The sequence below is a fragment of the Carcharhinus amblyrhynchos genome, chromosome 26 (genome assembly GCF_965287045.1).
Source record: "Carcharhinus amblyrhynchos chromosome 26, sCarAmb.v2.hapA, whole genome shotgun sequence".
NCBI lineage: Eukaryota > Metazoa > Chordata > Chondrichthyes > Carcharhiniformes > Carcharhinidae > Carcharhinus > Carcharhinus amblyrhynchos.
The window spans coordinates 22,112,718-22,135,097 of NC_137349.1; the positions used below are offsets into that span (position 1 = coordinate 22,112,718).

General features: G+C 38.0%; 1 protein-coding gene across 1 annotated transcript in view; it reads right to left on the minus strand.

Annotated features, from left to right (window-relative positions):
- The window catches only part of LOC145358503 (protein unc-13 homolog A-like), a 367,395-nt gene extending 347,165 nt beyond the window's left edge, over positions 1-20,230 (minus strand). The window contains exon 1 of the mRNA XM_080212618.1: positions 20,026-20,230. Coding sequence (XP_080068744.1) covers positions 20,026-20,047 — 22 coding nt within the window. The 5' untranslated portion in view covers positions 20,048-20,230. The remainder of the gene's footprint in view (positions 1-20,025) is intronic.
- Between the last annotated feature and the right edge of the window lie 2,150 nt (positions 20,231-22,380).

Here is a 22,380-nt window from a genome sequence, read left to right on the forward strand (position 1 = left end):
AAGGTGAAAGTTGGTAGCCTTACTGATTGAGCAAATACATATATGGTTGGAAGCTCATTTCAGGATCAAGTATAACACCAAAGTTCTTAACAGTTGTCATGGAGTATGATGGAAGCAGTGGGCAGTAACAAGAGTTCATGGCTGAAACTCACAAATACTTTATCTACTTTAATATAGCCAGTGCTGAAGTGACAGAATCACTGGAGTAATTTCCTGACCTGTTTGTTTTTGTCCCGCACAATTTGCTAATTATTCAATTCACGGTCTCCAAGGAACTAGGAGAAAATGCAAGAATGAAAAAGGGAACAGGCAATTGCTGAAGACCAATATTTTCCAACAGGGATGAAAAGGAACAGAGGCACAGAAATGAAAACTACCCTAAGGAGAATAAATCAATAGCAAACAATAAGTTGAAGCTACACTCTATTAAAATCCTTTCAACCATAGCTGTAGATTTTAAACAATTTACAGCTATCTCATTTCACAGCTCACTATTCAAACGAAGTACTCAATTGTCAATATAGAGTTAAAACTATTACTAGCTTATTCCAGATATTTGACTTGTATCAGTGTGGAAAGGGTCTGTGTTGTCTGCACACTTGCAATCAAGAAATGTACTCAGGGAAGCACATTTGTCAACTTTGACACTTACAATGGATGTTGTTCCTAGCAGTGGGTGTACCAAAGCAAATAAATCTAAAACAAATCAGGTTTTGAAAAAATAATAATTCAACAAACATGAATCTCACCACATATGCCAGCATTTATTGCCATCTCTAATTGCCCTTGAAAGCGATGGTGAGCCACACTCTGGAACCTATGTAGTCTGTGTGGACAGGAGCGAACTGAATAGATGTTTGGGTGAATTCCAGGATTGTGATGTAATGCCCATGAAGGAATTTCCAAGTCGGTATGCTGTGAGATTTAGGGGTAACAGTGTTTGCATATACCTGCATTCTTCTTCTAGTGGGTTTGGGAAGTATTGCCGAAGAAGATGAGTTATTGCAGTACATTTTGTAGATGGAACAAAGTGCTCCAGTGGTGGAGGAAATTAAGATGGTGGCTGCGGAGCTACAAAGTTGACTGCTTTACCATGAACGGTATCAAGATCTTTGATTGGTTTTGGAGCTGCCCTCATCCAGGCAAGTTGAAAGTATTCCATCACATTACTCACTTGAGTTGTAGGTGGTGGAAATGCTTTGGGGGAAGCCAGAAGATAAATTGTTCATCACAGAACACTCAGCTTCTGACCTTTGATTTTAGCCACACTATTTATATGGCTGGTCCAGTTAGGTTTCTGGTCAATAGTGATCCCTAGGATAGAATCATTTAACGTTCATATCACAGAAGGTGGCCACTCAGCATGAAGTTAGTCAAACATTAACTTGATTTCTCTCTCCACAGATTCTTCCAGATCAGCTGAGCATTTCCTGTCTTTATTTCAGATTGCCACCATCTGTGGTACATTGCATCTGTAATTGGCTGTCTGCAAGAACAACTCAGCAAGTTCCCATAGCTATGCAAATTTCTTCTCTGCAGATAATTATTGAATCCCTTTTCAATGTTCTGACTGAATCTGCCTCCTCAACACATGCAGAATGAGCACTAAGCCACGATGTGAGCAATGACTCTCTTGCTTGGATAATTGATCGCTGTGTATCACACAACCTCGCAAATGAGTCAAAGGCTGGCACTTTCAGATCTGAGAAGTACCCAGTCTACCTCAAGGCAAGTATCTCAAAAGTTTTAACTGATAAAGCAAGCCATTTCACACTACTATTGTGCAACTGCTACCTCTGTTATTTTCCACTGGTAAGGTGCTGCCATCAGTCCAAAGGGTGTTCTGCTGACAACATACTTGACAACATTGTGTCTAAATTTGCATATGAATTTTATGGTCAGTGTGATGACATGTGCACGATGAAAGGTACCTAAGCCTGAATCCCAGCAATTGGCTGATCGAATCAAACAGCAGGGATGTTCCTTCTGTTGTTTGTAATAGGCAGAGTAGAGAGCATACTGAACCAGCCCACACTTGCAAAACCCAAAATAAGACATCCACTGTTCAATTAAATTCTATGGTTGGGTAGCACTTGCTGATCAATCTTGAGTGTACTAATAGTCATACTCACAGCCAATTTAAGAAAATCAGTCAAGCTTATAATGTGGCTTATTTATACTTAATAGAAGCAACATTCATACACAGGAATATGTTCAAGCCTTGCTTGAATTACCTGAGAGTTTGGATAGCCAAGAGTTTCCTGTTGCTTTCTCTATGCCAATACCTCAGCCGGAGTTGACAACCAACCAATCAGCATCCTTTTCTCCTGTGGTAAAAAAGTGTCATGATTGTCTGAACTTTGACATTCTTGCATTTGTCTTGGAGTGCAAGATGTAAGGCACAATGCATTACACTTAACAACAATATTCCAAGTTCTGTACCAGCACCAACTAAAATATTCCCTCTTCCCAAAAAACCAAAGACAATGGTGTCTGGATGCTCAGCAGAAATGTCATGGGAGCAGTATGCTTCTCATGAATCATGGCAGGTTGTGAAAATGTAAATGCAAATCTAAGGTATGTGAAACGCAACAAAGACTAAGGAAGTGTTTCAGTACTTCCCAAATGGAAATGAAATGACCTGATAAGTTTCATCAAATCATAATAATACTTCTAGCTTCACAGGATGCACAATGAGCCACTACAGGAAATGCACAAGCCCAGATGGCAATAAAGAAATTACAGGGCAAGTGTTAGATGTTCAGAACCAATTCCAGGATTAGCAGTCAATACAATTGATGAACTTTGACTAGCTAGTTGTCCTCTAGGAAAATGACAAGTGAAATGGATTCACTAAATTGTTGGAACTAGGTCAATTAAAATTGTAATGTCAAAAGATGAATCCCTTCATGATCATAAAACTTTCATTTAAAAAAATACTTCTGGAGCAGCATTCATCTGTACATCACATTTTTGTTATGACATCCTTAACATACAATGTTGAATTTGAGAAACAGAATCCTGACATTATTTCTATATTGAATTTTTTTTATAGAATTGTGGCATGATGGCACAGTGGTTAGCACTGCTGCCTCAGTGCCAGGGACACAGGTTCAGTTCCAGCCTTGGGTGAATGACTGTGTGGCAATTGCATGTTTTCCCCTTGTCTGCATAGGTTTCCTTCGGGTGCTCCAATTTGCCCCTTAACCTACACATCTTTGGACATTAAATGGATCAGCCATAGAAAATGCACAGATGATGGCATGAGGTTGGCCTCCAGTTTGTATGTTTGGCAAATAATGCCCAATTACAGAATCACAAAGTGCTTTATCTCTTGCACTCTCCAGGACAAATGCAAGAATGTTAAAGTTCAGACAATCATAACACTTTAATACCACAGGAGTAAAGGATGCTGGTTGGCTGGCTGTTAACTCTGGCTGAAGTATTATCATGGAAAAAACAACAGGAGCCTTTTGACTACCCAAACTCTGAGATAATTTAAGCAAGACTTGATCATATTTCTTTTGTTTGCAGAAAACAGTTCCTGTGTATGAATGTATGTTGCTTCTATAAAGTGTAAATAAATCACATTATAAGCTTGACTGACTTTCTTAAATTGGTTGCGAGTATAACTATTAGCACATTCAGGATTGATCATCAAGTACTGCCCAATTAACAAATCACAAAGTAATGTGCACTTGGAGACTTGGTGCAGACTCAATGGCATCCTTCTACACTGTAGGGATTTTTAATAGTTCTTTCTGTCAAATCAACACAATGGTTTTGTTACAGCTCTTACCCAGTGAAAACAAACTGCAACAGCACTTCAATTTATTGTTATTAAAATTGAAAAGGGAGTTAAGATTTTTCCAGAAGAAGAAAATGAAAAAACATGAATTCTAGAAAGGACCATCACAATCTATTTGGCAAATTTCAAAGTCTTTTTTTGGAAGTTACTAAACTTTTATTTTTCCTTCAAGTGCTTCTTTTGCCAGAAAATGATATAATTCCCTCTTGTATTTGCAGACATTCACCTCCAAAATCTCTTTGGATAGTCTCCACTGTCTATGTAGCTTTTAAATCTAAACTATTTTTGTTTCTTCTTCCAAGTTCAGTTTTCACCCCTTAGTGCAATTAATCCGGCTATCGTTTATCTATTTCCCTTTTGTCTTCCAGCCTCTTTTTTTGGATTCCTGATATAATTATTTTAATAAGACTTAAACTGTACTTTAGTATATGTTTTAGAATTAATATTGTAGTTATATATAATACTAATATTGAATGATGAAATATTAGCATTATTAATGTCACAGTATGCAAGCTGAACAGAATCAGCTCAGAGATTCTCACCAAGACATTACATGTTGTATACAAACTGGAGCAACAGTAGGCCGCTTGGCCTGTCAAGACTGCTCTGCCATTCAATAAGATCAGGGTTGATTGAATTGCATCCTCCCACCTACCACTACTAGCTTCATCTCGTTTTTAAACAGTGACCACTGATTTTGTATTCTCGCACAAGAGGAACCATCCTCTCCACATTCAGCCTGGTCAAGAATTCTCAGGATCATAAAGGTTTCAACCAAGTCGTCTCTTACTCTTCTAAAGTCCAATGTATAGAAGCCTAGCCTCTCCAGCATTTCCTCTTAACCTGGTATCAGTCAAGTGAACCTACTCTGAACTGCTTCTAATGTACTTGCATATTTCCTTAAATAGGGAGACCAACACTGTACACAGTACTCCTTTGGGTGGCATAGTAGCACAGCGGTTAGCACTGCTGTCTCACAGCGCCAGGAACCTGGGTTTGATTCCCAGCTTGGGTCATTGTCTTGTGGAGTTTGCACATTCTCCCCGTGTCTGTGAGAATGCTCTGGTTTCCTCCCACATTCTGAAAGACATGTTGGTTAGGTGCATTAACCCGAATAGGCGCTGGACTGTGGCAACCAGGGGAATTTCACAGCAACTTCAGTGCAGTGTTAATGTATGCCTTACTTGTAACTAATAAATAAACTTTACTATACTTTGGTCTAACCAATGCTTTATATGATGGAAGTATAGCCTCCATATTTTTGTTGTCAATTGCCCTCAATGTAAACAATAATATTGTTAGCTTTCCTATCCTTGTGATTCAAGTCTAAGACACCCAGATCCTTCTGAATCTGAGCTCTGCAATTGCTCACAATCTAGATTACATGCCCCTTTTTTATTCTTCTTGCCAAAATGGATTATTTCACACTTGTTCACATTACAATCCATTTGCCAGGTCTTTGCTCTCTTGCTTAACATGTCTCTTTGTGGCCTTGTCCTCATCACACTTTACTTTACAACCCATCTTTGTCATCAGCAAATTTAGCATCCCAGTCAATTATATAACCTGTAAAAAGTTAATGCCCCAAAACTAATCCCTGTGGCACACCACTATGACATCCTGCTAACCAAAAAGACCTGTTTATGCCTAGTCTCTTAACTGTTAGCCAGCCAATCTTCTATTCATGCTAATATGTTATCCCCTACAACATGAATTTTCATTTTCTGCCACAATCTTCGATGTGGCACTTTATCAAATGCCTCTGAAAATCAAGTACAGTACATCAACCGGTACCCTTGCTCCATAGCACGTGACTCTAAGAACTTCAATAAATTGGTTAAATGTGATTTATCTTTCATAAAACCATTATTCTGCCCAACTGCCTTGAACTTTTCCAAGTGCCTTGTCATAACACGTTCAGTAATAGCTTTTAACATTTTCCCTACTACAGTTTTAAGCTAATGGGCCAATAGCTTCCTGCTTTCTGAATCCCTTCCTTTTTGAATAAAAGGAGTTACATTTGGTATTTTCCAGTCTAATGGAACCTTCCCCAAATCTAGGAAATATAGGAAAATTAAAACCAATGCTTCAACTATCTCACTAGCCAATTATTTTAAGAATTTAGTATGGAGACCATTAGGGCCCAGGGATTTGTCAATCCACTACTCCAATAAAATTGCAATCATCAGGGAAGTGGTATTGAGGAAATTGTTGAATTCCTTTCTCCTTTCCTGATTTACAGACATTTCTGGGATTACTCACATCCATTATAGTGAAAATCAATGCAAAATAGCTGATTAATTCAACTACCATCTTATTTTCCATTATTAATTTCCCAGACTCACTTTTAAATAAGCAATTCCATTTCAAAGAATCTATAACCACTTGGAGCTTTCAATCAAACTAAGGTGCAAGGTAACCCTCTGAAATAATGCAAGGTTGTGAAATCACTCATGTTACCCAAATCCAGTAATGATAATCCTTAAGCCTATATGAACAGAATGAAATAACAAGCAATTATTTTTGAACAATCAATAATTTTTATTTCAAAGATTTAAAGAGCAGGAGTTTTAAATGCCATGACAGCTTGACTTCCTCTTAACACTTTGCCAGCTGCATTTGACAGTTCTTTCTGACAGCTCTCATGACATTCCAATGAATTTTATACTTTTTACTCACACTCGTGTTTACTTTTATCAATCCCAAAGGACACCTGACTTCCCTCAAAGATGTCAAGGGGCCATATCCAAAGGGGTACCCTAAAGGACCACACATTTCCAAACAACATCACAAAGTTTACAGTTGTTTTTATTAGGTCTAGTCTGCACACTTTTGGTTTACCACCCCTGGCTAATGAAAATCAAATATGATTTGTTGCAGTTGTTTTATTTGGCAACTGCCTCCATGAAATATGCATGTCCAAATTCTGGCCCAGCCCCATGAAAATGGTAGGTGCCATTTCCAGGGCAGGACCACTGGATTTTGTTGTCCTCCTCCATTGTTGCAAACATCCAGGCCATTATCTTAAATCAGTTCTTAGTGTAGTCTTTAGCACACATGAGGGTTCTTCAGAAAGTACTGTTCAATTGTGGAATCACTTATAACATTGAGTTTAGAAAACACAGACTGGTTCAGTATGGTCAAAACTTTGTTCATTGCAAACAGCCCAAATGATCCGCAATTCATTAGGAAATGTAGTTTACGTAGCTGGCATCAGAACTGCACTGAAATCCATTTGCCACCTTATTCATGGGATCCCCTCTATTCCCAGCTCTTGCTAATAATCTCATCAGTTTCCATAAGAAATGTATTTTCAAGGCATGACCCCTAACCTGCTACCCCTTTCATATTTCCAATCCGTAGATGATACATTTTTTATATTTGAATCTGCAGTTGCAAGTAATCATTTCCTTGTACATCTTAATGTGCTCTACCTTGTGCCCAAATTCACCTTTAAAATGGGACAGCGTAATGAGCTTCCCTAATATACTGGCTAATGTGAAGATGCCAGCATTGGATTGGGTTAGGCAGAGTAAGAAGTCTTTAACCTGGTGTTGTGTGATTTCTTACTATGCTAATTGAGAAATTGCTAATGGGTTTCGCCATTTCTCTGCACTGCAAGCAATCTTAATTGGTCAATATATATCTTAGGATTCCTACAGTTACGCGCACTGTAAAATTGAATTCATCGGCAATCTTGTAAATTCAAGTTGAAGCCAAAATAGGGTGCATCAAAGTTATTTTGCAGGATAATGTTAGCCCAATCAGATCTTTGCATCGAACATTCCCGATGGTCACAAGGCAGTCACTTGTTTTAATAAGGGATTAATACTTGAAGGAAATATTTGTTATAAGGGAATCTGTAGTTGAAGGGATGTAAATTTATAAAATGAAATAAAGCCTACGAGTACACTTACAGCTTTGTTTTATTTAAGGCTGGATTCTTAGACCTCACCCACAGTTGAGATTCTCTGGTCCCACTGCAGTGGACAGAGATTTGGCTAAGTGCCAAATTTCCTATTCTCACTGGCAAATGTGGCAGGGTGTGAATAACTGGAGAATTCCGGCCTTAGTCTCAGCATGGCTCCTGAAGTTGGCATTGTAGGTGTAAGGGCAAATGACAGAGGTATGGGTTGGCACGAGTTGGAACTAAGTTATCAAATGGGACCTAAAGTACCATTAGATAGGTGGAGAGGTTTATGTTTGCTTGGAGAGTATAAAGGGCCACAAGAGCTGAAAAGATGTATACATTGACATTTAAGCCATGAGGACTATAAAGGGTGGGTAGGCAGCATGAGATGGCATGGTAGGCATGAGGAGTGTTGGCAGATGAGGGGTGGAGAGCTTTTTCCTTTCCATATTTGATAAAATAGTGCTAGTGCACTGAGTCAGACCATCTGTCAGGCCCATGTACCTGGCAGCCTTCACATTTGTTTCAGTGTCACCCAGCCCAACTCTCAGAGACACCATCATGAGTAATGATAATTCCAACGTCGTGACTCAGTTCTCTCAACCCAGGAGCAAAAATTCATATAAATCATCCACAAGAAGCTGACATCTGGAAGCAAAAGGAACAGGAATAGGCATTGAATTAAACAAAAGCTTGGTGGACAACAGTTTCCTGGTGCATTCTCCATGGCAGTTTCAACTTGCCAAATATCTTTTTCTCATACTATGTATAAATTGCTGCTCCCTTTGAAATTTAGCATTCTGTCCTGGTAAGTGCAAGACAAAAAACTTTGAATGCACGTCTTTTCTTCAGCCATATTCAAGCTTTGTATTACCAAATGATTTTACTTCCTGGTTTGCTGTCCACAAGGATGCATCAATACAAATGGTTGCTTACTTTGCGCTATCACATCACTGTTGCTAGATGACTGGAGATAGAACATAGAACACTACAGCACAAACAGGCCCTTCGGCCCACAAGTTGCACTGATCATATCCCTTCCTACCAGGCCTATCTATAACTTTCAATCCCATTAAATCCCATGTACTCATCCAGAATTCTCTTAAAAGACCCCAACGAGTTCACCTCTACCACCACAGACAGCAGCCAATTCCACTCACTCACCACCCTCTGCGTGAAAAACTTACCCCGACATCTCCTCTGTACCTGCCCCCCAGCACCTTAAACCTGTGTCCTCTCGTAGCGACCATTTCAGCCCTGGGAAATAGCCTCCGAGAATCCACCCTATCTATACCTCTCAACATCTTATAAACCTCTACCAGGTCGCCTCTCAACCTTCTCTCCAGGGAGAAAAGACCTAGCTCCCTCAACCTATCCTCATAAGGCATGCCACCCAATCCAGGCAACATCCTTATAAATCTCCTCTGCACCCTCTCAATAGCTTCCACATCCTTCTTGTAGTGAGGCAACCAGAACTGCGCACAGTGGGGTCTGACAAGGGTCTTATAAAGTTGCAGCATTATCTCCTGACTCCTAAACTCAATCCTTCGATTAATGAAGGCTAGTACACCATATGCCTTCTTGACCACATCCTCCACCTGCAAGGCTGATTTAAGAGTCCTATGGACCCGGACCCCAAGGTCCTTCTGCTCCTCTACCTTGACACCAAATACAAATGGATGACAAGATGAGGGAAATCCATACCAAAGATATTACTAGCTCCTTGTGGGTGACTTTCTGCAAGATCAACAAGTTACTTTTTTACTGATTACAAAGTCTTGGTCATTATATATACCAATATCTTTGCACTGCATTTTATGGCATAACTTTGTTTCACCTTCTTCCCAACACCACTGTTAACCCTTGCTCTTATTTAAATATTTATAGAAACTCTTACTATCCTTCTTCATATTTCTAACCATTTTTTTCTAATACTCTAATTTTCTCTTCTTATTAATCCTTTTGTCATTCTTTGTTGTTCCTTATATTTTGTCCAATTTTCTGACATGTTACCTGGGTGTTGCACATTTACATGCCTGTTTTTTATGTTTGATACTATCTAACTTCTTTAGTTAACTTTCTCTCTGGAATGTACTGATTTTGTATTTTCAGAAATATCACTTTAAATGTCTGCCACAGCCTCTCAATCTAATTTGCTGGTTCACTTTAGTTAACTCTGCTTTATTGTCTTATAGTTGTCCTGATTTAAATTTAAAATAGTCGTCTTGGGCGCACCCTTCTCTCCGTCAAACTGAATATAAAATTCAATCATATTATGATCACTGATGCCTAGGGATGACTTCATTATGTGATTATCAACTAATCCTATCTCATTGCACAACACCAGGTCTAGTATAGTCTGCTCTCTGGTTAGCTCCATAATGTGCTGTTCCAAGGAACTATCCCAAAAACATTCTATGAATTCTACATCTATGCTACCTTTTCCCGTCTGAATTTTACAGTCTATTAGGTAGGTTCAAATTCCATGGTTTTTGACAACTCCCACTACCTTTTCCTTGTCCTACCGTGTAGTTACAATTAGGAGGCCTGTACATCAGTACCACAAGGGACTTTGTACCTTCATCATTTCTCATCTCTACCCTTACCATTTCTACATCCTAGTTTCTTGGATTTAGGTCATCCCTCTCCAATATGCTAAAACCATTATTAATTAACATAGCTACCCCTCTACTGTTTCCTAGCTTCATGTCCTTCCTAAATGTACCCTTCCATATTCAGGTCCCACTCTACATCATCTTGTAGCCATGTCACTATAATGGCTTTCAGATCATAATTATTTATTTCAATTTGAGCTAACAGTTCATCTGTTTTGTTTCAAATGCCAAATGAATTCAGATACAGAGACTTAAATTATGTCCTTCTGTTATTTTTGTAATGTCTAGCTATATCTTGTCATCCCTTACCCTCAAGGCACTAAAAAACAAGACTTACATGGTAGAAAAGGGAAATTAGACAAGAACAGTGGAAAATCCTCAGACTTGAATTAAATGTCTGAAGAACTGTATTTTAACTTGTATCAATTCAGCATTAACATTTGCCATAGAAGAGAGAAGGTTATTTATTTATCTTATTGCTGTTTGTGAAACTTTGCTATGGGCAAGTTGAATGCAACATTTTTTTGTACTATAATAGCGACTACACTTAAAGAAATTTATTTACTGTAAAGCATTTTGGCATATCATGAGATCATGTAAGCTGCTTCATCGATACAAGTTATTTCATCTCTTATTACAATAAATCTAAGATTCTACAGTTAAATATTTGCTTGCTTTCAAGTATTAAAATTTAGAAGAAAATGAGTCTTATGGATTTTATCTGGAATTATAACAGACGAAGCATGGAGATAGATAAGCATTTAGGCATGCTAGGAAATACCATAAACATTTGAAAATAACATTAACCTTGACACATTAGGCACATTTTTTCCTTTTGCAAATACAAGTCATCTCTAATAGACACACAAAAAAAGGCAAGATGCATTTATGGCAATCAAATGTTTTGAGAGAGGAGAAAAGAAAAATCAGTCGCTTGGATCACCAACTGGAAAATTCAGAAAAATGTACATGATTAAATGGAATCTATTAAGTAAAACATTAGAAGAGACAACTGCATTTTAAGGGCTACTGAATGGAAGATTATCCTCTGTCTCTCAACACTCTGCCTTGCAACACACAGGAGACTTCCAAGCAATGCTTATTATTATTATTATTTGTGCCTGGAAGGAATTCCAGAATAAAATGCCAATTTCTTTTGACCAGCATTTTATACCATAGTATTATGACTTGGCAGGCACAATAATTGGTAGATTCATAAACATTATAATAATGTAATTGCATTACAAGCCAAGGACAGATGTAAAAACTAATAAATTATAAAGCATGTCAAGTGTGACAGTCCTTTTCACTTAAAGCTTGAAAACAATACAAATGATTATAGAGTGTACAACTAAACTACTACTAATGATCTTTTCAACACACTATTTCCCAATTTAACTTCCTACTCAATTTGTCTTTGCATTATTTTCATCAGCCAAGGCAGGGGTGAGGAGGCAGAAAGCCATGTTACAAATATCTGTAGGGATTTCAAAACTTTCTTTGTAATTAATGAAAAGTATGAAGCAATACAAGTTGTCTTGGATCAGAATTTCCTTTTCAAATGGTCTATGGTTGGGTGGAAATTACCATTCCACTAACAAGAAAATCTGGACTGACAACCATACATAAGGTGTGATGATTTATGATCGAGAAATTATGAATGCAGTAGTTAAGTCACTAGGCTAATTATGTCACAAGTAATCTAAATTCAAAGTGCCCTCAGTTCAGTGAAATACATATATTGAACATCTCATCATCCATAACATCTCAGCATCTGTAACCATTCATTTGGATCAGTTGTAAATAATGAGCAACAATTACTTGTCCTTCTATTTGAAGTTATTTTAAACCTACAAAATGTATGAACGGCGAGTTATATTATTTTGCTACAAACACGAGAACTAAGGGCATGAGTAGTCCATTTGGACCCTCAAGCCTGCTCCATCATTCAATAAGATCATGGTTCATCTGATGTGGTCTTACCTTTTCTTTCTTGCCTCCCCCACACAATCTCCAATAGCCTTCAATTACCCTACTGATCAAAAATCTAACTCTGTATTCCAAAAGCTAATGATCATCTGAGAAAAGAAATATCTCAGCACCACAGTTTTAAATAGGAAACCCTTAAATCTAAACTGTACCCCTTAGCTCTAGATTGCTCCATGAAAGAGGAGGTTTTATTAGGCTTGATAAAAACAAGGAAATAGAAAATCAATCAATATCTCTGATGACAGAACAACTAACAGAAAAATTCAGAAACTGCAAGATTTTATTCTGCACAGCATTCACAGGTACAAGAGAAACCTGCTTCCTTTCACTGAGGCTATAAAGACCAAGGAACATAGATATAATGTTTTAGGCAAGACATGCCAGGAGGAATATATGGAAGAGCCTTTTTTTAAAAGTGGAGAGGTGGTAATGACCTGAAACTAACTGTCCACAAGGCTGGTGGAAGCAGGATCACAATGATTTCAAAAAGGAAATTGGATGGACACTTGAAGGACAAATACTAGCAGAGCTATGGGGATAGAGCAAAGGAAAAGGCCTTAGCTCATTATTCCACAGAGAGCTGGCATGGATTCGATGGGCTGAATGACCTCTGTAAATGAATGTGACATTAAGCCTATCCCTACCTCAGCAACTCCTCCTACTTGGTTCCTCTAATTATGTTATTTCCAATACAGCTTAACGAAACACTAGCAAATTGCCAATGGCAATGCCACAATTTGTTAATGAATATAAATTTATGGATATGCAATAATTGTTCACAGAATGGAAACTTAAGAGATCCACTCCACAGATCCATCTAGTGTCCTGAGGCTGTAACTATATTGTGACAGTTGTCACAGAAATTGAATGGAAGATAAACACAATTTCTAAAAGTAAATATTGCCACAAAAAAAAGACCAAATGTTGTGACAATACGAAGTTTGTGAACAGGAAATGCATACCCCATTGAAGATTTTAAATACAAAATCACATACAAAAATCTAAACATAAACTTCTACGTATTTTTAAAAATTCATCACAACCCCTTGATTCTTGAAAAAATGTTGACGGGAAATTACAATTTAAGGATAATAAGGGCTATAATAATCTTGACCTTTCCAAATGTCATATAAGATTCAAAAGAACTAAGTACAAATTTCATACATTTTCATAGAGTGAATATAGGATATTCTCTTTCAATCACAAATATTAGCATACTTGTAAAATTTGTCATTTTTTGACAGAACAACCTCTGGTCTAGTTTTTTTGATTTTATTCAATCCCCAATGGATAGTTGCAATGTTTTAAGATTCTTACAACACATCGGAAAATGAAAATGAATCTAAAATCTGGTGAAGATCAGTTGCCAAAGGTGCATGTAAATTACAAATATACCATCAGTCAGAGAATAGATGCTTACAATTTTATGTAAAAGGAGAGTACATATCATCAATATCATGGTCATTGGTAATATGTACCGTATATAACAAAATTCTACCCAATGCAGACCTAAAAGATAAATCATATGTATTTTTGTGCAGAATTTTCCAAGTCAAAACACAATGGCATGCCACACACCAACATTCCATACATGAGGGATGACAAAAAAATGTCAACAATTCTCAGACAGTCCCTTCCACCTAAGGGCTCACTAGATAATATTGATGAAACATGGAAATCTCTGCAGTCAAAGTTGCAGTTAACCTGTTTCAGAAAAGGGCCAGGAACAATGACTGGTTCAAGATCTACCTTATACAAATGTCCCCCGTCATCAAAGCAAAGAATGCAGCTCACCTGTCTTAAAACTTGTCTCCTAACCCTAAAGCATGTGACAATCTCAAGCTAGTCAACACAGCAGAAGACAGCAAGATACTGTGCCAACGAGCAGTGGAGCAATCTATGTGGAGAAATACAAACTGTTAGTGACAATGATAACCTTGATGATAATGGTAAACTTTGCACTATGTATGATGGTGACAAAAGAAAACACAATCCCAAAGTTATTATTTTGGAATCACAGATGGGGAAATAGTCACTGACAAGAACAAGCAAATGGCCCACTGGATAGAGCACTACTCAGAGTTGGATATCTCACTGCCTGTGCTTGATGGTCTTCTGCAGCAATTTGTCAAGCATTAGTCTGATGCAGAACCCTCATTACGTGAGCTTGAAAAAGCTATTGACTCCATAACAGCAGGGAAAGTGCAGAATACCTACTGAGCTACTCAAGCATGAAAAATCCCATCTGCTGCCATTCCAGCAGATGAGGTGTTGTAGGTGAGAAGGTTCTGTACCATAGGATATGCGCGACACAAACATCACCTCATACGAGAGCAAGAGATTGAGGGGATTGAAACAGCTCCTGGGGCGTCTCACTCCTCAGATGTCATTCTTATGAGGATCCATTGACTAGCCAATAGAATATACCCCAAGGCAAGATATAACTTCAAATGGTAGGTGTGATCTTCTTCCTACGTGAAATTTAAGAGAATTGCAGACAACAGCAAACACCATCTAGATTGCTTTTGTCTATCTCATTTTCACAGACAAAAGATCAAGTTCCAAAGATTCATGGATCTTATGTCCAAAGACTGAATCATATCCTCCCTCACCAGTGTCAAGAAAATGTAGTAACGAGGCAGCGTTATTTCTGCCTGTGATCAACCTCAACAGCACACCATTGGAAGCAATCAGGAAGTCCTAATATCTTGGATCCACAGTGACAGACAACTGTCTCTTGACAAAGACCGATTCTCAAGCAATGGAAAAAACACCCACCAACTTTGGTCAGCTAACAAAACAGGCATAGAAAACCAACAAACTGACCTGCAGGACTGAGATGCTTACCTATAAGGTCCATATCCCCAAAACAGCAGTGAAGCCTGAATAACTTACACCTATCAAGAAAAAAAGGCTCAATAACTTCCAACTCTGGGGTCTACGACATCCTCAGCGTCACATGAAAAGACAAAATCACCAACGAAGCAGTCATTTCTAGGCCAGAAATTCCAAGTATGTTTGCACCAATCAAGCAAAGCAGATTTTGCTGGCTTGGCCAAGTGCACAGAATTAAAGAGTCATAACGGCTCAAAACATTAGCTCTGTTTTTCTCTCCACAGAAACCGCCAGATTTGCTGAAGTTTTTAGGCACTTTCTGTTTTTATTTCAAAGTTCCAGCATCTGCAGTATTTTGCTTTTATTTATGCACATAACAGAAGATGGTTACATCCCCGAGTATACACCAAGGATGCTGTTCAAAGAGAAATGAAGTGCCCTACCCCACCCCACCCCCACAACATCAATCACAACAAGCGGTAAACTATAGCTGATGATCAGTGCCTATGGCAACATCAACTGTGGACAGGAATTCACCACCACCACGTTATGTGGTTTCAGAAGCTCCAAAATAGACAGCAACCCTGCAAACAAGGCATCAGAAAAGATCATCTCACGCCACCAGCAAGGGACAACTTCATTTGTGGCACTTATGGCCGACTTTACCTTTCCACGATATAGCCAATAAAAGAAATGCACATCACCAAAGTTCTTAAGTTGCATTCACATCATCTCTCGCATATAGGAGGATGCCAATTATTAACATTCCAATGCAAACTTAAATGTTTTTTAAATAACAGGTAGGTTTGTCAATTGATTGAACTTCTGAACAGATAATCACAATATTCATCCGGTCAGTAATGGTTTCCACACATTGTGGCCACATTACAATTTTTTATTTTTAAACTTGAAACCAAATTCTGCACAAAGAAATTAAATGTAACAGTTTAAATATACAATACCTACCACCCAAAAGTAATTAAATTACAAATTAATATTGCAATAACTGTCAACAAACCAGAGTTACAAAAAATTGGCTGCATATTATAAGCAATGCTACATTCATTGATGCGCAAAACCAAGAAAAGCTACAGCATTTAGTGGAAATTCACTGTTGATAACAAAGGTCTAACCTAAGATTGAGAAATCATGCTAATTAAAACATATTGCTTATTGAAATATATGGCAACAACTGTCTTTCCTGTTTCTGGTCTTCATATTATTTACATCTAAATGGCAGCAAAAGGAAAAAAATTATTAAAACTGATGCCATTTTTAATTAAAAACTGTGACTTTTATACCTAGTTTTCATATCAATGGAAGTTAAATTACTTATGCAGAGCATCTTAATAGTGTCAAATATTTACAAGGAAATAGCCCAGAATTTGTGGTTGTAATAATAGAAAAATTTTCAACATTGTCAATATTACAATAAAAAACTGACAGCAACTTCTAGTGTCCACACATGAGAAATTAAAGGTGGAAATCTGGTTATTTCTGTCAACAATACCCTGCTCCTCCACAGGGTGCACAGTTGCAGTCTTTGCAGCTGCAATCAATCAACACAGAATCACTGACTTGACATGAAATGTAACTTTTTATGCACAATTCTCACTGTAAGAACCAAGGAAAATGTTAATCCTTGCTCAGTCATGAGTAACTGAGTTCTTATACTGTTACACTTTCCAATGAACAACCTCTCTAGCCACAAAAAGTTAATTTAACATGGAGACTGATGCATTTGAAAAGCACAGTTAATAATGATTGATTTCTAAAACGAAGTTTTTGAATGTTTAAGTTAATGATATTTCTGCTTCTTCTTTAATCCCATGTCTGTGTCCCAAACTTTATTTCAATTTTTATAAAATGATTAGATGGGAATTATATTGTCTGCATTTTACTCTCTGCTTTACTATGATAATTATTAACCTGATAGGCTTATTAGCTTGCCTGCTGCCTGTCCTTATGCAGAATACCACATACCATCCATAAAATTCAACATAGCATTAGAATAGATGAAATCTATGCTTTAGAGACAACACCTCCACCTCCAGCCCTGGGGTCAGTAGGGAGTGCCATTCTTTCTCCATTGACTGCAAAATCTGGATCATTAATATTACATGTACATTAAAATAAGTATGAAGCATATATTTAATGCTATTTGCAGTAATGTTTTAATAGCACTACCGTAGATACTTAAAAAGAGCTCAAAGACACTTTACAATGGGATTACATACATCTCGGCGAAGCCTAACACAGTTCAAATACAAGAAGCCCGCTCCACTGAATGACTTTAACCAAATTACCAGTTGTCTTTTACAGAAAATATTTCTTAGAATCTGCAGTGTTGTGAAATTATAATGTTATTCCAGGATAGAAGCAATACATAGAATTTGTCCTCAGCTATTTGTCTGTAAAGTATACCATAAATTTAACGTCCAGCGCACTCCCAGATACTAAAGCACGATTTTTCCTTTTGCTATATTTATTAACCCCATTAATTCTGTGGAATTTCTACAACCATATTTTGGCTAGATTGTGCATTTTACAACAAATTCATGAATTGCAATTGTTATATCTGAACCTATGTATGTGCAACAATTTGCTTGCAATGAAGATGAACAGAAATTAAAGTTATTTTAAACAAACCTGGACAAAAAGAACTTGGTCAATTGTTTTGCATATTGCACACCACAGATTTCAGAAGGATATTTTGCAAGTAAACCTGAAATTTTGTTTGGAAAGCTTCACTGCTATTTTGAATACAGCGACAATTAAATTATATCACACGATAAAATTAAATAAATATCATGTAGCCAACTCTGAATACAGCAAAATCCCATCATGAGATACAGGATCAAAATAGTTTGCAAAAAATATTTTCCAATCATTACAAAATCCAATATTCAGGTGTTAATTTCCAAACTCACTAAGACCTGAACATTCCTGTAACTCAGCTAATTTAAGCAACAGTGGTGACGTTACTGAAATGTACCTTCAATGAAAATGGAATTACAAACCTAACTTGATCTACTTGTCAGTTTTACTCACTAACCCTTTCTAGCTAAAAATCAATAACCCCTACCAAAATAAAATCTGCTAACTCATTTAAAAAAGAGTTAGACATCCTATCTGTGATTAGGAAGTGGTCCAAATGACTCAGATAAGGAAATTGCATTCACACAATTAAATAAGACGAAAGCAATAACAATATCTTAATTTATGCAGTTTAATCGCAGCATTACTTCATAAAAGTTACCAAGTAGATGAGAAGGTCATAAGCAATTCCAGTGCTGTAATTCCCAAATCTAAACTATTTCAACAAATTTAATCACTGTATAATCTTTACCGTTGTGAATACAAATTTGTGATTAATTCGCTAATGACCAGCTCAAATTATAATTCACTAGTTTCAATACTTTGTTCAGAAAAGCACTACCCGGGTCAAGCTCTGTATTTTTGAATAAAATTACCATAAAATATTAATTTAATTCATATATTCTATATTTTCAGGGGAGCAGAAAAATTACACCCAGTTCTTAATGGCACAACAGTATAAAGTGTTAATATATTTTACTATTAAAGTCAAGATAGTTGGACTGCTACCAGATTTATTGCCAAATGTACAGTTAGAAGTCCAATAAATCCCAAGTTATTAAAATATTCTCCCAACATTTGTTTCATTTTATGTTTAAAAAACGCCTCTGCCTAGCCTCGAGCGATTGTCCATAATTGACGTGTATATGAAATATGGAGTTCACTCTTTTTTAAAAAATCATCAATGCTAAGATTACAGTCGCCTGCCGAGAGAAGTGCTGGATAAGAAAACGAGGAGCGTACATGTGCTTCGAAACGGACCATTTGCTGGTTGCTTTTGGGTGCGGGAGCTGTCCATGGTACTGAGATGGGCTGCAGCAAGATGCCATGACATCTCTACTTAACTCGTTTTCCATCTCTCTGAGCACTGCGTGCAAAAAAATTTTTAAATCCACACTGTCGTATCAGCCACCTTTTCAAGAAAGAAAATGTTCGAACTGTCTAGCTATCTATCATGAAATGCAAAAGGAACGGTCTAAAAAGTACATCCGACAGAAACATGCATTAAAGGATACACGATACGAAAAGCTTGCGAGGCACATTTTGTCTTTGGTTTAATTTCTGAATCTATTTAACGTTTATTTTACAAATGTTGCTCCAATTAGCTCAGATGGTCGAATCGTTCCAGAACAATCAACATTTTATTTAAGTGGAAGGGGAGTGTGACAGTAACTTCTGCAGTCCATATTCTGACATTGGATTACATTTTAATTTGGAAAAATGGGGAAGGGAGGGTAGGCGGGGGCAGGCTAAAATGTATCTTTATTCATCTGAAACATCCACAACCGATGGACTGCAGCGGATTCATTCATAAATGATAGTGGCACAAGGGTGTTACTAAATTCACAGACCGCACAAGGCAGGACGTCCAGCCTGTCCCAGATGTAAAACTAAGCGACGTGCCACCTACATTTTCTTTTAATTGCCAAGCTGAGTATTATTTCGGGTGCACATAACGAGGCCTGACTTGGTTCATAGTTTGTTTTATAGCGACCCAGACAAACGCTTCTCCCTCCCCGAAAAGAAACTAAATAAATTACCCCCCAGGACAAGTCGACCCCCTCACTCCGTCTGCCAGGTGAAAGCAAGTGGACCAAATGATAATTTTGCTGAAATTTTTCTCAATGAATTGTGTGTGTGTGTGTGTGTGATCCTGCTGAAGTCTATAGAGGCCGCTGATATCCATTCATTCATTCATTGATAAGCGATTGCAGTGCACTGGAGGCACTGAGTGACAGGCGGGCGGGCAGTGGGGGAGAAGCGCCTCTTACCTCCAACACAAAGGAGAGACATGGTTCCTCTGCTCGGCTGCACTCCGCTGGCTCTCCCGCTCCTCCACACACTTGTCTCCCTGCCCTTTCCTGCGGCAGTTTTAGATGTTGTGGTTGTCTGTAGGTTGGGTGCTGCCAATCTCTGTGTGTGTGTGTAAGTGTGTACATACACAGCGCTGTCTCTATCTCGCGCGCTGACGGTTACTCTCCAGCCGCCATCTTGTTGGGAGCAGCCCCTAGACCGGGTGACGTCACAATGAGGCGGCGCGAGAGTGGAATTGGCGGGATGACAGCAGCAGCTGGACAGATCCCAACTGATCCAGACAGATTCCCAACTGATCCAGACTTATCCCAACTGATCCAGACTTATCCCCAATTGATCCAGACTAATCTCAACTGATCCAGACTTATCCCCAATTGATCCAAACTAATCTCAACTGATCCAGACTGACCCCCTGATCCAAACAGATCCCACTGATCCAGACAGATCCCAACTGATCCAGACTGATCCCAACTGATTCAGATATATCCCAATTGATCCAGACTGACCCCAACTGATCGACAGGCCCCAACTGATCCAGATGAATCCCAACTGGCCCAGATAGATTCCAACTGATCCAGACTGATCACAGCTGATCCAGACTGATCCCAATTGATCCAGATAGATCCCAAATGTTCCAGGATGATCCCAATTGATCCAGACTGATCTCAACTGATCCAGATTGATCCCAACCGATCCAGACTGATCCCAATTGATCCAGACTGATCTCGACTGATCCAGACTGATCCCAATTGATTCAGATAGATCCCAACTGATCCATATAGATCACAAGTGATCCAGATAGATCCCAACTGATCCGGACTAATCCCAATTGATTCAGACTGATTTCAGCTGATTCAGATACATCACAACTGATCCCAGCTGATCCAGACAAATCACAACTGATCTAAACTGATCCAAATTGATCCATACTGATCACAACTGATCCAGACAAATCCCAATTGATCTAGACTGATCCCAACTGATCAAGATAGATCACGACTGATCCAGACTGGTCCCAACTGATCCAGGCAGATTCCAATTGATGCAAACTGATCCAGGCTGATCAAAACTGATCCAGATAGATCACAACTGATCCAGATTCCAATTGATACAAACAGATCCAGACAGATCCCAACTGATTCTGATTGATCCAGGCGGATGCCAACTGATCCAGATAGATCAAAATTGATCCAGGCCAATCCATATTGATCCCAACTGATTCAGGTAGATTCAAATCGATCCCAACTGTTCCAGGTATAACCCAACTGATCCAGACAGCTCCAACTGATTCAGATAGATTCCAGCTGACCCATACTGATCATAAATTGTGTCCTAGATCCATGCTCTACATGGGTGCAGCCCTGATCAAAGCATGATATTGGAAATACTCAAGGGCTCAGACTAATGTATCAAAGACATAGAATGGGAGTGGAAAGTGAATTAGATATTATTTGAATTAATAAGACTACTAAAGATTAGTATATTGGGTTGATTCTACGTTGTGGGGGTGACTAATGGGGTGCTCAAGAGATCAATATTCTGGCTGATATTATTTGCATTCTACATAAATGTCTTGGAAGTGTGGGCAGAAGCAAGAACTTGTCCAGATTTGTTAATTATATTAATTTTAGAATGAATATTGTTTGTAAGATGAGAAAATGGTTCAAATGCAGAGGGATTATTTATAGATTAGATACTGGATTGTCAGGTTACAGATTCCATTTAGTGCAAGTAAATATGAAGAAATTATATCAAGGAATAGGAATAAACATGAGGAATATTAATTAATTCTGAATCTACAGTGTTAATTGTATGTATTTGTAAATCATGATGGGCATTAACTGGGGGTCTGTTTGAGCCTCTGTAAATAGCCACAGACTAAAACTGTGTTTGTTGGATTAGGAGGTGCATGCTTGTAATGTGTATCTCTGTAAAGAAATAAAATAGTGTGTAAAGATTGGCTTCTACTCTATCCTTCGCCAACTGTTCTTTTGGGTTTGATTGTACAGGCATAATATGAAATGGATCAGTGAAGATTTGTGAATTGGATTGATGGTAATCAGCAAACTATAAAGTGGCAGTAAACAAACAAAAAAGATATGCAAATGTATAAATGGTGAGACAGAGTATACATTTGTGTAAGATCATTGTCATTTACTGAAAGCATTGAATTTAATTCACATGATTTCAAGGAGAATGTCCTGAATTTGTAAAGGCATACACAGGAGCTTCAGTTTGTTTTGGAATATCAGTACCACTAGTAAGATACCACTGCTTAACCATCTTTTTTATTTGAAGTGAGAAATCTTCAT